The sequence below is a fragment of the Conger conger genome, chromosome 8 (assembly GCF_963514075.1).
Source record: "Conger conger chromosome 8, fConCon1.1, whole genome shotgun sequence".
Classification (NCBI taxonomy): Eukaryota; Metazoa; Chordata; class Actinopteri; order Anguilliformes; family Congridae; genus Conger; species Conger conger.
Window position 1 is genome coordinate 52,821,162 of NC_083767.1, and position 15,658 is coordinate 52,836,819.

At 40.8% G+C, this 15,658-nt stretch overlaps 2 protein-coding genes across 6 annotated transcripts in view; one reads left to right on the top strand and one right to left on the bottom strand.

Annotated features, from left to right (window-relative positions):
- On the bottom strand, positions 1–12,495 carry bcat1 (branched chain amino-acid transaminase 1, cytosolic). Its single transcript, XM_061250819.1, has 11 exons — positions 12,227–12,495; positions 11,335–11,391; positions 7,641–7,841; positions 6,271–6,381; positions 5,937–6,056; positions 5,629–5,789; positions 4,324–4,466; positions 3,445–3,530; positions 2,921–3,061; positions 2,574–2,648; positions 1–1,464 (listed from the first exon to the last, which is right to left on the bottom strand). Exons 1-11 carry the CDS (start codon positions 12,302–12,304, stop codon positions 1,426–1,428), a joined length of 1,212 nt encoding a protein of 403 aa, XP_061106803.1. The 5' UTR covers positions 12,305–12,495; the 3' UTR covers positions 1–1,425.
- Positions 10,648–15,658, top strand: part of lrmp (lymphoid-restricted membrane protein) — a 27,978-nt gene continuing 22,967 nt past the window's right edge. For 4 of the 5 annotated variants that reach the window (XM_061250815.1, XM_061250814.1, XM_061250816.1 and 1 more), the window contains exon 1: positions 14,384–14,466. The gene's annotated coding sequence lies outside the window, so the exon portion shown is untranslated. Of the gene's footprint in view, positions 10,831–14,383; positions 14,467–15,658 lie in introns of those variants that run through there. The other variant, XM_061250813.1, reaches the window with a different exon arrangement.

Consider the following 15,658-nt stretch of genomic DNA (forward strand, 5'->3'; position numbering starts at 1 on the left):
TTACATTTTAAATACATTTATTATTTGCATATATATATCAGACAATTGGTCTACTGCTTTCGATGGTACTGTTCACATAAAATATATTCTGAGCAATATATATTTAGCTCTCTATTGGAAACACAACTTTGTCATTTGGATGTTTGCTTATTTTAAATCGATTTATTATTTGCATAAATATGGCAAGGTATTGCTATAATACTCTCAATGGTTCCCAAAAATATATTCTCAGCTCTATAAATATAAATCTCTACAGGAAAAGTACTAAGGGTCCTACATGTTGAAATGTAATTCAAGGCCACACAGGTCACATAGAGAATATATAATAAATAGTATGACATAAACACAATCATCTCTACTAAAACATCACAGCAATACACTCATTTTATGTGTCATTTCAAATCTTCTCAAATCTATACATATACCATTATAAAGCACATGTATCTATTGGTTATGAAAAGGAAGGAAAATAGGATTACACATACGCCATTAGTTTTCTTTCAAATAAACCTTTGATAATATAATCAAGAAATCATTTGGGATTTTTCATATAAGTTAAAACTATTTGTGGTAAGGATGATCATTCTCCTCACTTAAAAGTGCGATTTTAGCACACCTACCTGGGCACTGTGCACATGCATGAAACACACACACTAACAAACACACATGCATACACACTCACACACACACACAAACACACTAACAAACGCACATGCATGCACATTCAGACAATTGTACACCTCTATATGGCCACACACTCGCACAAGCACGCATGCATAAACTTGCACATGGACACGCACCTACACGCCTTCCATACTGAATCTGCACAGATACTCACAAGTACAGCCACAAGCACACTCTTACATGCACACAGGCAGACATACATGCATATCTTTTTCAGAAGAGGCTGTGATTGGTGCTTCCTGACCCTGAAATAAAAACTTTTTTTTTTCATACTATAGAACTATAGAGCTGCATAAATCTGAGTGAGAGTGATTACCTGTGATTGAGGGATCTTATCTCAATTATGCAATTATTTGTACACACGCTATCTTTGAGCAAATGTGCTTATCTGTGAGTGAATATTACTTGCTAGTAAACATTCATCTGGCGAGAGTGAGGGTGATTATCTGGTAGAATGATTACCTGTAAATTAATGCAATTACCTCTGAGTAATTCAAGTTGAATATCTGTGGGTGAGGACGCGTGCCTAGAATGCCTGGAATTATGCTACTACTCTAAAGCAATCCTCAACAATTTCCTGTAAATTGCATATTTTATTTTAAATTATTGCTACTGAACAACTATAGGAAGGAAGGACGTGCTGGCAGAGGAGAGATAGGAATTCATTAAAGGTACAGTGCAATGAGTTCACAATGTGAACATGCCCACAATATATGCCAGGCTCAGTCTCTCTGGAGGCATCTAGACCAAGCAGATCCAGTCACTGGGAGTCCGGCCATACTGAAACACACAAGAGCAGGGGTCAAACAGGGCCCACTCTAGGGTGACATCCGGGTGACAACCTCCATACAATGGAACCTAAACATATTTCCATGCAGAGACACTTGGTCATTACTTTACAACTGCTAATGAAACCGCACACGGCACGGCTAATGAATAAAATATGAACAAATAACAAATATCCACCAGCAAATCTACAAAGTCAGCCAAAAAGAAAAAAATCTAAACATAACATTCTGGATCCACGATAACCATAGAGACAAATCCAATTATTTACATCTCATGTTGCAAATTTGTTTTAACAGATAGAACGAGGAAATAAATAACAGCCTGAGAAGAGAAACAAAAAGACCTGATTTCTAATTAACATGAAAGTGTAGTGGAGGCTGCGTTAGTAAACTCATCCTTCATCCCCCTCTCCGCCTCACAGCTCCTGATTGTTTACGCCGAGCGCTGTCTTGGAGAGGGATGCACAGTTCTGTTTTGCTCCTAAATTAAATGTCAACAGATTTAACATGGCGAGGCACTTTACAACATTTCATCCATTTTATTGTTCATTAGCTTTCCATGTCTCTGTTCAGCCGGCTTCATTTGCAGTGTCTTGGCTTTGAAGTTCACAAAAGCTGAGACAATAATTAGGTTTGTGTAATTACAGAGTGCTTAATGTGAGTTTCCAGGAGAAATGTCTGCCCCTCTCCCCGCTGCCGTGCCGCAGTAACGATTAAACCGGCATTAACCTTCTGCAGTCCAGCTGACGAGGAGCAGAAAGGAACTGTGTGCTGCTAGCTTGCTCTTCAGGATAATAACCTAACATTCACTGTGTTTACATGCCCTCATTGTTTGGTGAAAATCATCCATTAATCTGTGCCCACATAACCAAACAAGCAGGATAAGAGATAGAGAGACAGATAGAGAGTATTGGAGATTAGTTAGAAGGTAGGATGATAGTTATGCCTGAGCAGTTCAGAAGACTGTCTCAGTGGGACATGATGCGCTGTCTCACTGCTCAGATATAGTAATATGAAAGATATACGTACCTGTAATGAGATGGGCTGAAAGATGTGAACATGATGTGAGTGATTAGCTATGGGATATGGATGTGAGCTCACCTGGATGTCTGAGAGTTCCTTCAGAAGTCTGGAGGCTAATGGAGGGCAGTCCCCCAGACAGGGAATGTGCAGATTCTGAGAGAAGGGGTCACAGTAATGAAAACATCATACTCCCCTTAGTAAAACATAACAATTAAGATTACATCAGTTCCTACATTAGATAATGTGCCTATAAATTCAGTCTAAATAAACCTCACAACTTTTTATCATTGGTCTAAATAATAATGTATAGTGTATTTATAAGCACATGTCCTTTGGGTTTGACATTAACATCATCACATATCATTAAAGGTGGATTAGTCATGCCATTAGCTGAAGATAAAAACTGATAGCTGATGTGAACGCACCTGTCCCCGGTACAGCACCTGGCCCAATGGGCAAACCACACACGCTGTGCCAGAACCAAACATCTCCTTCACCCTGTTCTCCTTCAGAGCTCGGCACAGATCTGCCATGGTCAAATAACGCTCAGACACTTTAAACACCCCCTGCATATGTGACAGTGGAATAAACACAACAACACATCACACTCAGGCCAAGGGGCAGGGAAAACACATCAAATCATCGAGAGAGGCACAAAACATCTCTGGTGAGAAAAAGCTGGGGCATTTCTCTTCGATTTAAGAGTAAATAAATATTGTTGTTTTTACTTTTATTTTCTTAACTTGCCTAGCTGTTTTGGTATAGAGGAAGACATATATATTACAAACAACAATGCACTACATTAATTTAGCAGAGATTCCTATCTAAAGCAACAATCAAAGAGCAAACAAGTGCATCCACCTGAGTTATGTCTGAGATAAGCATTTAAATATGAGCCAAACTTCGAGTGGTGGATTGGGTTCTGGCCGCCTGAGTCTCTTGCTCTTACCCATTTCCGGGTAAGTTCCAGGATACTCTGGCGTGTGACTCCAGGAAGAATCACACCGTCGAGGGGTGGAGTTGCTAGCTCTTCCTCTGAAACGCAGAGGGATTACTTCCACGAATTCCACGTGCATTCATAAAATACCATTCATACAATGTATGACAGGTTCCACAATGGTCCACAGCACCCACTACCTTTCCAGCCTTTGGACACTAGAGGTCTTCTTCCCACAAACTGTTGAATTTTTATTCAAAGAAATTACTTACTAAAGTTAAAGCCCTTGTAACGTAATGAGCAATAGGTTAGCCAGTAGCAGAAAGATGACATTGGACATAGAAGTACAGTAAAAAGTCAAGGAAGCAGCTGTGACATGCAGTATGAAGAATGGGTACTGAATTCCACTGATATTTCCCACTTATATCCTCAGTGCCCTCTGTGAATTCTATAGTTGGCATATAAGATGAAAGTGCACAAACGTAATAATAAATAAAAAGGAACAACAAACCAACAATAACAAGAGTACAAATTACAGAAACAACTACATTGCTGCATGTTCACTTAGGACTGGATTGTTATTAGTACCTCTATTGGTTTTTTGAATGCTTTCATGTGCTTTTATGATGAGACCATCAGTCGGGCTGATTGAAACCCCCCCTGGGAGATGGTTATTGCATAGTTCAGATTCGACACCAGATCATGGGGCCCACACACCAGAATAACAGTGTGTAACAGGCTGAGCCATTTAACAGCCTGAGTCACCCAGTAGCCCCTACTACCAGCATTCAAAATGGTCCATTACAAGTTTTAATATTACTATTACTAAATGGTCCAATGAAGGATGTTATCGCCATTATAAATAGTCCAGAACAGGAAAAGCTAACTGACCTCCATTTTCATTGATCCAGTAGAGGAACACGTTCATGGTGCCAGCCTCTGTGATTTGATGGTCTTCTCCATACAGCCAGAGGACCTGCTGGCACCCGAAATTAACTGCCTCGTGCTGAGCATAGATTGAGGCTCCATAGTTCCTACACGGAGATAAACCATGAGTATAAACCAGTATTATCTTATTAGCATTTTAGCATTACAAGCTTCCAGTGGCTTCCTGCATTCAATTTAAATCACTCAAGCTGGCATACCAAGCTGGGAATGGTACGGCTTCTTCAGACAATGATTACATCATATACTCCAACCAGACCTCTCTGCTCTGCCGTTTCCAACAGCCGATCCTCTTGGCCCCAGCTCTTCTGTGACCCATCCCCGATGCCCGGATCTTTTCCACAAAAGTTTAAAGACTACACCTCGAGGTTTATATTTCATAAACTAAAACTTCTCTCCCTATATCTCATAGCTATCGAGGCATACACATTGATGGTGGCATGTGCTGTATATCACTGAATGTTTTCCATCTCCAGCATTGTGTGAGATGCACTTTTGTACAATTTAGTAATTTGGCTAATAGCATCTGCCAAATGACAAAATTGTAAATTGTATCAGTCAATATAATTATTACATGGGTCGTTACTCTATTACTAGAGAGAGGAATAACCTGATCACACACTGTATGCTATTATGGTGAAGCCCCCTTGGTGATGCACACTACATGTTATCCTAGATCAACGCCCCATGGCTCTGGGAGAGATACTGGCAATCTGAGTTTCCAAATGAGCATGGGAATACCCAGGGCTGCTGCTCAGAGCAGGGCAGGAAAAGGGAAAGCAAACTTGTTTCTCTGACAACCTATCTAATTATTTCCCCCATCTGTTATTTCCATAAGGTTCGGTCTTTCTCAACAGTAACATTCCATATACCAGCACATCAGTTTTCCAATTAAAATTCGGCAAATCAATGCTTCATTTTTATTGCACCAATGGAATGGTTGGGTCATCTTAACATTCCTATGATTAAAACACAGCAGCATAATGTACAGCAACTTCCAGAGTTGAAATCTACTTCAGTACTTAATTACTTTCATTGATCTAAAAAGAACGAGGTTATGCTTCAGACTTATTATAATGATGTTCTTACTCTCAATGTTATAGCCTGTAATGACAGCCTGACAGTAACTTTAGCATTACATTAATTATAACAATACAATTTAGTTTTTTTCATCTTTTTTCCCTCCAGCATGCCAGCTGATTCAATATTCAAAAGACCCTGACCCAGACCAGACCATGGTGTTGTGATTACCCTCCCATCTTGCAGTCTCCAGTTCCTCCTTTCCAAGCTCGAATGTACTTGGTGTCAGCCCACAGAGACACAGGCTTGGCACCGGTGCTGAAGTAAGATGAAACCGGGCTCAGAATGACATAGAGCAGGGCACGAGAAGGCCTCTTGACACCCAGGGAGGGCTGCATGAGAGGGAGACAGAGCGAGTGAGTGAGTGAGTGACTGAGTGAGAGAGAGAAAAAGGTCGAGAGCGAGAGAAAGAGAGTAGTCAGAGAGTGTCACAGAGAATAGTCAGATGTGTCTCCACAGCGTAGAAAGCTCCTCCTCACCTCAGTGCCCAGGAAGGTGGGGCGGATGTAGAGGCTGGCAGAGTCTGAATGAGGTGTCCACTCCTTATCCACCTCCACTAACTTCCTGATGCACTCCAACAGCTCGGCTGCATCAAAGCTCTGGGGCAAAAGAGAAGTGTGAGAGGGCGAGAGGAGGGCAGAGAGATAGGCAGAGAGAGTATGGATAGGTGTATACATGGAAAATAATGGGATAGCTATTTGCTTTCAGCTAGCAATTTGAGACATTCAATACTTCTGTTAGATCAAAGAATTATGTGCAGGACTGCCAGTAAGATGATGAAATGCGGGGGACATGTAAGTCTTCAGGTCTCACAGGCAGACAGGCTCTCTCTGCAGACTTCAGCATCCTTTTCATGTTCAGCATGGGGCGGAAGAGACGCACGACATTGTCAGCTCCCCGGTACGCCTTCATGCCTTCAAACAGCTGAACAGGAATCAGAGCACAGGCATATGTACGTTTTATAACCGTGGTTTCGAACCCTGTTCCAGGAGATCTACTAACCCTGCATTTTCATCTCAACCGTAATGTGGCACACCTGATTCCACTAATTAGCAGCTCAATGTTGAATGAGGTGTACTTCGTTAAGGTTGGAGTGAAAACCTACAGGATAGCAGATCTCCAGGAAGAGGGTTGGCAACCACTATTTTATGCTTTCCAAACGACTTTAGAAAGAACAAAGCATTTACAGCAGAAAATGTAGTGTATAATGAGAACGTAGGAATAATTTCTACTAACCCAACCAATTTACTGCTAGCAACTTGAAAGCACCATTCTAGCGCTGCAATGGTGAGACAGTTACTGTCATCAAATCAAAGTCAACAAGTTGATGATGAGGTTCTGAGCTCCAATTAAAAATGTGATGTGATGAACCATGTTGACATGAGATTAAATAGCTCTATATAAAATACAATGGGCTCCAGAATCATAGGCACCCCTGACTGGCAATGCGCAAAAAATGCATTGTGAAAGATATTTCTCTAATAGGTGTCATACTAAATTATGAAACTGGCAGGTAAACTGAACTCTGCCACATGTCCTCCTTTGAATCCAACCAACAATTTTCAACTATAGATAGTCAAAATTTAACTGATGGAATAAAATGCAGGAGCGACTGGCTAAAATGTTTAGCAACATTTAAAAGTTAAACATCCCATCCTTGTGGCATTTGACTTGCTACTGAAGGGTCAGCAGGGTTGCTCTTTGTCAAATTTTAGCAAGAGATACGTAGTTTCCAATGCACACAGGTCCAACTCTAACCAATAGTCTTTGACTACATTGAACTGGTCAGAAAACAACAGACAAAAGCCTACAATTATTGACAATAAGGTTTGTCTGTTTGCTGGATGCACTGTAAGATCAGTGTACAGAGGGCAACAGAGAGACTCTTGGCAGACTGAAATGTACACACATTTTCAGCAATACCAGTCTGTTGGGTCAGTCAGTCTGAAGGTATACAGTATGTATGCTCAAGTTTCAGGCATTTAACAGACTATCATGCACAGTGACTGGCACAGACTACGTTCATTGTACACGCATGTTGACAGTTGGATATATTTATTGAAGCAATTCAGCTGACTTTCCATGCTCAAGGGCACAATGGTAGTGCCCCAATTGGAAATCAAACCCACAGTCTTGGAGTAACAAGCCCAGTTGCTTAATCACAGTGCTACATCCATACTCACCTGTACAGCATAGTGCAGGGCAGAGCATGCTGGGTGGATGGACAGGTTGTGGAGCGGGCAGATATGAGGTCTTTGCCATCCACCAGTGCTGGTCCACTCAACGGTCAGCATGTGGTCAGTGAAGACTGTCCCGAACACCAAGTCAGTGGAGTCAGGCTTGGGCTTATGGGTCGGAGCCAGCTCAATCACCACGTCCGCTGCCTGAGAGGAGAGAGGATGCAAGCTCACACATGTATTCACTCATATGGTAATGGGCGCACACATATGTTGCACGGTCATACATGAACACACACATCCGGGATAAGATATGACCTCAGGGCGTGTATTTCTGTATGTGTGTCTGTGTGAGTGGGTCGGTGAGTGGGTGGGACAGTATTGTACTGGGCTGTGTATGTATTGTACTGGGCATACGTTCATGGCCTTACAACCAATCCTATATTGTACCTTATCTGGCTTGTTCGGTTTTTTGTTGTATGACCATGGTATGCTCTGTTTTGTACGTCGCTTTGGATAAAAGTGTCTGCTAAATCAAATGCAATGCATTGTGTGTGTGAGACTGACAACACTCTCAGAAATAAAGTGACAGTGGAAGTAAGAATTTTTGTTCTTCAAGGATCAAATGTTCTCTTTCGGCACAAATTAGTCCCTTTTGCAAGCAACAAATTTGCTAATTAATTATATATCACTGGATTGGGGTACAATGTTTTGTACAAGCTTTTGTACCTTTTTGTGCACTTTTCATACCTTCATTTCTGAGAGTGAAACTGTCACAGCAGTCATCAAAGTCACAAGCAGGAGGCATTCACAGCGCAGGTGGGGGGCTTTGCAACTGTGAGAGTAACAGCAGGGGTCCCGCTGACTATCACACTTAAAGGTAGAGGGCGCCAACAGCTCTCGCAGCTCCAGTAGGGGGCATCAAAACCATCCGAGTTACAGGTAGGGGGCGTTCACAGCTCTCAAAGTCGCACGTAATGAAAGCAAACTGTCTAAGCCCTAAGACACAACACGTGCCAAAGTCACATTCTGTCACTGCCTTGCCTCGAGACTGGGATTACAGAGTCATATATTCTCCTAATTGTAGAACTGCATAATCCCAGATTACTGATTCCAGGCAGGTGAAGTACACCGACTGGAGAGCAGTTTAAACCTGCAGTAGTGAGTGTATCTTAAAATATAGTTCTCAGTTTTAGTAGTGTTGATGTGCCAGACTTTGATTTGAGGTTTGATAATGTTATGCGTTTTGAGATTATTACATACATCTGCGTAGGTGCTTGGTTAGAAAGTTACAGATTAATGTTATGTTAAGAGACAACAAGATCAAATGTCGGTGTGATTTATCCCCTGTGTTGTACCTGAGCAGAGATTAGCAGTACAGTACTTGCACCATAAATACCCCACAGGTAAATGCTGTAATCCTCTGGGCAAAAGGGAGCCGCAGTCCAGTAGAGATGTTAGTCTAGACAGGTGCAGTTTGCCCACCAGCTTGAATGTCTATAATGTCAGTGTTTCCCATTGAATCACCCCTGAAATAACTGATCTGTTCATGGGTTTCTCTGTATTCATCAGGAAAATCTTTGTCTTTCATATTTCTATCTGTGTAACCACATAGCACTTTGTGACATTATACTCGATTTTCTGCAGTACAAAAGTTGGAATGTGGATTTTGATTTTAATAGAAATATAATTACTTGTATTTATCCAATTCAAATATAATTTTAAAATATATATTTGTCACAATTAGCATGACATAACATTAAAATGAACTGTTCAGCCATGCACATCAGCGGTGGAATTGTGTTGGAAGAAGGACGTTTATGTTCAAAAGAACATTAAACCTACAGTGAAATGTGTTGGTGTATCCTTAATGTTATTTGGGTTGTTTTGCATCTACTTATACAGATGATTGTGGTTCATGTGAATTTCAATATAATCATCAACTCCAGCAGGTGCCTACAGTATACATTTCATCCAAAACCTATGATCCCCCGGCAAATGGTTCTTTCAGCAAAACTACAATGCTCAAAATCAACCAAGAAATTATTTACTAGCCAATAAAGTGAAATCACCAATATGAAGCCAACATGCTGTGCAGACAACAATACGAGCCATGGCATATAATCCACCAGCATCTGCAATCTGTAGGAGGGACACTGCACTGTTCTTCCAAGAAGAAGCCAAGCAACTCATGCCTTGCTATTGGCCTGAGGAACATTATTATTTCAGAACCTCTTATTAATGCTATAATGTGGGTTCAGATCCGGTGAGTGAGGCCTTAGCATACGGATAACATATTGTCATGCTCATTGGGTGACCGCTCATGAGGATAGGGGCATCCTGGAAGAAATGGCGCAAGAAATGCTGCAACATGGGAAGAAGGCGATCACTCGGAATCATTAAGTAGTGGTTAGCATTGGCCTTGCCTTCAAAGGGGGAGTGCACTCATTTCTTCTAGCCATGCTAGCCATAATAGGCAACCAGGCCAACATTTTTCACACAACTATGAGAATGCTGCGATGCTAATTAATGAATTAACTCAGGAACCACACCTGCTGCAAAACAAAGCAGCAGCCTGTATGTAGCATATGCAGTACATAGATGTGTGTGTGTGTGTGTGTGTGTGTGTGTGTGCGCGCGTGCGTGCATGAGTGTGTGTGAAGGTGTGTGTCTATGCATGCTTGCGAGTGTGTGTGTGCATGTGTGCATGCATGTGTGTGTGTGTGTGTATGCGTGTGAGCAAGGCTGTGTACATGTGTGTACTGTGGTACTTCAAATTCCCACCTGAGGAGAGAACACGGCTCCAGCTAGGACCTGATCCTGACTGGCAGGGCTTACAGAGATCTGGGAAAGTGGATTCACCTCATGGGCCCTGATCCAGCTCTCTGGCTGAACAGAGTGAGACACATACAGGACTCCAAAGAGTTAACTATGGATTACGGCGGCCATCTTTTCCCCACAACCTAAGAGAAGGTTCTGTGGAGGAGTGTTTCTCTGCTACGGAGTTCAGCACATTGATTTTCATCTAATAAGAGGACTGAGTGGGACTTATTATGCGAAGCGCAAAGTGGCAACTTTTTGAGGACAAAACCCTTCCCTGTGATCTGTCTGGAGGCTTTGATTGACAGGAGACCCACTGTTTTGTAGGCAGCAGGACGCACCTGTGAAAATGCTGCCCCTGGACACCAGCCTCAAGGCAAGTAATTAAACACAACACCGTAAACAAACAAAAACGAATGTACACACGTACATTCACACACGCATGCACACATAGACACACACTCTCTCTCTCTCTCTACTCAAAAGTCCAACACTGCAGTCACTCTTGGAATTTGTTCCACACATTTTCCTGCATCATTTTTTATAGCCTGGTCAAAGACTGTTTTAGATCTGAAATCTCCTTTTTCATTGCTCTACTGCCTGATATCTATATGATCAATCAGTAAGCACTCGCAGTTTTACACATTCTGCACTTACTTCAAGCAATCATGCCATGCATCCATGGGGATGTTAAGACTACCTCATCCAAATTCTATTATTGTACAGAAAAGATCATGGCTGAGTGTGACTTTGAAACCTTGGAGGGAATGCATTGCAAAAAAGAAATGAAAAGGACCGTAATCTATGACCACAGTAGTCATAGTACACTGTGCTTTTTTCCTCAGTGCTTGGGATGTTACAGACTTTCACATGCTGTTACCTTGAAGCTGGAGATGCACTCTCTAGTGCCATTGGAGGAGCAGTCATTAGCAGAGACCTGAAAACACATGCAGACTATTTTACAATGTGTTCTCTCTCTCTCTCGCTCGCTCACACACAGACACGGTACATGTACATGTAAATGAACATACTGTCAGCACATAATTCTGGAGAGAATAGATGATAACTTATCAATAACAGTATTATGCAGAGGGCAATTTACAGTGGGAGTGCCTTTGACGATACGACGTATCGTAGTCGCTGGAATTTTTAAATATTACGATTGTCGGCTATTCGTTGATAATATGATGTGAATGTGGACTAGGTGTTTTATAATTACGTCAAGGCCTATTCGAGAAGTATGGACGTCTCGTCTGCCGTAGCATCCTCTAGCAACGCTAATTCAGGTGGTGTCGGTTTTTATATACTGAAGCAAAATACAGGCTACCAGATGTGATAATGTACTTCAGTAGATTTGACTGAAATATCGAGGTAGCAGTTAATATTATTTACAGCGCTGTGAAAAATAAATTGTATACAGGATAAGACCACGTATTATATGACGTGGAACAGAGCATGACGTGTCGTCAAGCTAATGCCCCACATACAGTAAATAAAGACGAATTATATTTGGTCTACATTTGAACAACGGGTCAGATACTAAATGTCATTTATTTTTTATTATATTTTTTATTTGCAAATGCGTTTGCATTTGAACACCAACAGTCATAACAGATTAAAGCATTCTCGTCTAATCCTTTGCCGTAGCCTACACGTGATGTGAGCTTTAGGAAGCGTTTACCAGGTTAAGAATTTAACTTTTACGGGCAAGAAAAATATTTTAATTCATAGTGGACGTAGCCACCGATTTCCTGTAACAGAAGTAGATTTACCTTGAGAGATGGAGCGCTCGCCTGAGATGCGGGCACGGCTGAAACACTCGCCATGATGATGAATACGCTATGGGGCATAAGCCGCCCGCTGTGTCAGTGAGCTACAGTAAACCGCTTACAGATTAAATATTGTCAACAGTCTTGTACAATGCAGTTTCGAGCAAAAAGACCTGGATTCAGTAGATGGATTACGAACATTTGTTTGATCGTCACGAAAATCATTTACAGAACAGCACATCATTTACAGACCCCAGAGAAAATAAGATATATTGCACTCGCAGTAAAAAATCGTGAAGAACTGCTCTAAATTAATTCAGTCTAACTGTAGCCTGTAGGCTATTCAATATTGTCCTTTTTTTGTTATTTAATTATTTATCTTACTGTTGACCCTAACTTTCTTGCACTGAATGAATACTAATAACTTTTCAGTTCAGAGTGACAATTCCATATTGCATTTAGCAAAGTAGAACCCTTTCCTCTCCTTTGAACAGATGGTATCCTGTAAGTTCATTAGTGGCCCATGCAATCAGGCTTACTTCATTCTACTGAGAGAAGTACTACTGATAATTATGTGTAGGATTTAATTAGATCAAAAAAGCTCTACCCCCCACACACATGCACAGAAAACAAAAACATGCATGTGTGCTTGTGACACACACAAATACACTGAGATGCAGTGACAATGCAATATGCAATCACACACAGACTGAAACCTGTGAAAGCTGATTATGCAGTGGCAGCGAATGTCTCAATAAACTTGGTGGCACACATGACATATATTTTATTAGGATGTCGCAGTGCAGCCTTACCAAGAAAGGGGCAATACAGTCAATACCAAACAAGACAGTTACAGGCAGTATGTGAAACCAGGGACATCATTTCGTAGAACTTCACTACGAAAGTAAATCAGTACTTAAAACATGAAGAGCAATGACTGATAGTGTTTAAGAGTTAAATGTGAATTTTGGCAGTGGTATGAAAGGCTTGTTTAAGTTTTGTCATTTTGTCTGTTAATCATTCCATGACGATGGATAGTAAGGCAAGCTTTTTCACTGAGTTCACTGAGACAGAAAACTATGAAACCATAGTTTCTTTATCTCCTATTCAAACCCTCAGCAAACTATTTGACAATAACTAATAAACACTGTCTACCCTGCCCTCAATATTTCAATATTGCTGGCACCGTTTAGTGATTGACCTGAATTGTTGGTAATTGGCCGATAGCAGAGATGCCCAACCTTCTTCCTGTAGGTTTACCATCCTGAAGGTTTTTTATTTCAACCATAATTTAGCACACCTGATTTTACTAATTAGCAACTCAATGAGATCTCTAGCTGTTGGATGAGGTGTTCTTTGTTAAGGTTGGAGTGAAAACCTACAGGAGTATAGATCTCCAGGAACAGGGTTGGGCAGCCCAGTCAAAGGATCTCCAGTCTTCAATAACAGTGTAACATAAGTTTACACGTATTCGATAGTTATTTCATTTAGACTAGTTAACAACATAAATAATTCGTTCAGGTAAATTAGTAAACACCAGATCAATGGCATCAAATCCAATAGGCTTCTTGCAGTCAGTTGTTTGCAATGCCTTCAAAATGTCAGAAATTGAAAAAAAGAAAAAAAGCAGAGACTGAAACAAAAACATTATTTTAAAATATTAAATATTATATCATATCATATTATTATTATTTTCATGGGGGCTAAAATCCCTGGTGGCACCCTTGCCGGTGGCATTGCTAACTCTGTTTAGGTTTTCAGAGCTGTGTGGTATAATAATCTATTCAATGGCAATATCTAGTCAGTTCAAAAGTTGCAAAGCACTGTCTCTAGAAAAAGATGAGAAAGCATAACTGAGAAAATGTCGTGTTGTGAATTACTGTAGACTACATTATACTCATATATTTTTTTTTATAAGTAAAAATTGGCTACATTTTTACAGCACCAACAACTATCCTCATAGTGCCATAACGGTCACACAAGCACAACGTTTTCATATCTCACCCATTGAACTTTCAAAGTGTGAAATTACCGAAATTATTATCGCATGTAAATTACTTTCCTACACCACACGAGGGAGACAAGAGCACGGTTTCTACTGGCCGTCTCGCCATTGTGATAAAGACCGTACGTCATCGCGGCGCTCTCTTTCCAACTCTGAGAGTAGTGCGACTGTTTGAAAAAACAACAAAAAAAATACAATAAAATCCAGTCTAAAACATTTCAGCGTTAACAAACACCAGGTAAAGCCTTTCAGTGGCACAAACCTACCTTTAAGTAATATACACAATTTTAGCTGCAAGTTTTTCTTAAATAATTATTTGTTGTTTGTAAGACATGTTTTCTGCTTTAGTATTTGCGGTATGCATGTTTGGATTGTTGCCTTTATTTTCAGTAACGAAAACTTACATTTTCTCATGTTGTGAATAGCTTATTGCTTTTTGTGATTTATATCAGAAATTGAGTGTGCAACAAAAAACATTTGTCTTTTGCTTCATATCGGGTTTCTGCATTTTAAAACATTTAGCTCACTGAGGTTTTCACGGCTTTGTTTTTTGCGTTATGTGGATGACGTTTATGCAGTTTAGGAATAAATTCTCAAGTTACAGAAATTTGTAGTTTTAAACAGATGGTGTAGCAGGCGAAATGGCGTGCGGCTATGACACCAACGGTGCGTGGGTTGGTATGCGGGTGGGTTTGTCCATCTCTCTCTGTGTGTGGGTTCATGCATTTCAATGTATTTCGACCGGTACAACGGGTAGCATAACCAAACGCCAGCTGCTAATGCATTTGAACTGATTTGAAACTAAATTGCACTGAAGCCACAATGCCGTTTGTAGCCCTGAACTCAAACAGGACGCATGTATTCTGTGTTTTCCATGGAGAGGCAGAAGGCCAAGTGCATTATCACCTGTGATTTGTGTTCTTTGCAGTGTTGGGGCACTAAGGCCAGGAGGTGATCTCCAGGGCAATGGTTGGGTGGTTAGGTCAGAGATTCATCAGTTTAATGCTGTTTTGTGCCTGTTTTGCTTGAGATGATGTAGAAAGAGGATTGCAAGGCATGCCAATAATTGGGATTAGACCTTTGTAGTTGAGAGAGGAGGGAGGACATTCTTTCAGAGGCTGCAGTTCTTTGCTGTTATTCATTTAATGTAGTTTCATATTCATTAGGGGAGTTTTATTATTTGTATAACTTGTTTACTATTCACTGGAGTAGTTCACAAGTTCACAGTTGAATCTGCACTTCTCGCAGGGACTATGCTTTTTCCTGGGAATATACTTTCTTCCTGCTGGGAAATACTGCACTTTGATCCCATGATCTTTGCTCTTGTGTTTACATTGCAAGTTGCAATAAAGAACATAAAGTGAAGGGTGTGCACATGACACTAGCATGCCTGTGTACGGTGCAGTCCCACGAGCTTGCGTGTCTCAACA

Bases quoted from the DNA above. Each gene is read 5' to 3' on its own strand.
- bcat1 (XM_061250819.1), bottom strand. From the start codon at position 12,304: ATGCCCCATAGCGTATTCATCATCATGGCGAGTGTTTCAGCCGTGCCC. The intron at 6,057-6,270 runs GTGAGACCTGAA...CTTTTGCCCCAG, and splicing joins CAGAGAGAGCCTGTCTGCCT to AGCTTTGATGCAGCCGAGCT. The intron at 5,790-5,936 runs GTGAGGAGGAGC...CCTCTCATGCAG, and splicing joins CCACCTTCCTGGGCACTGAG to CCCTCCCTGGGTGTCAAGAG.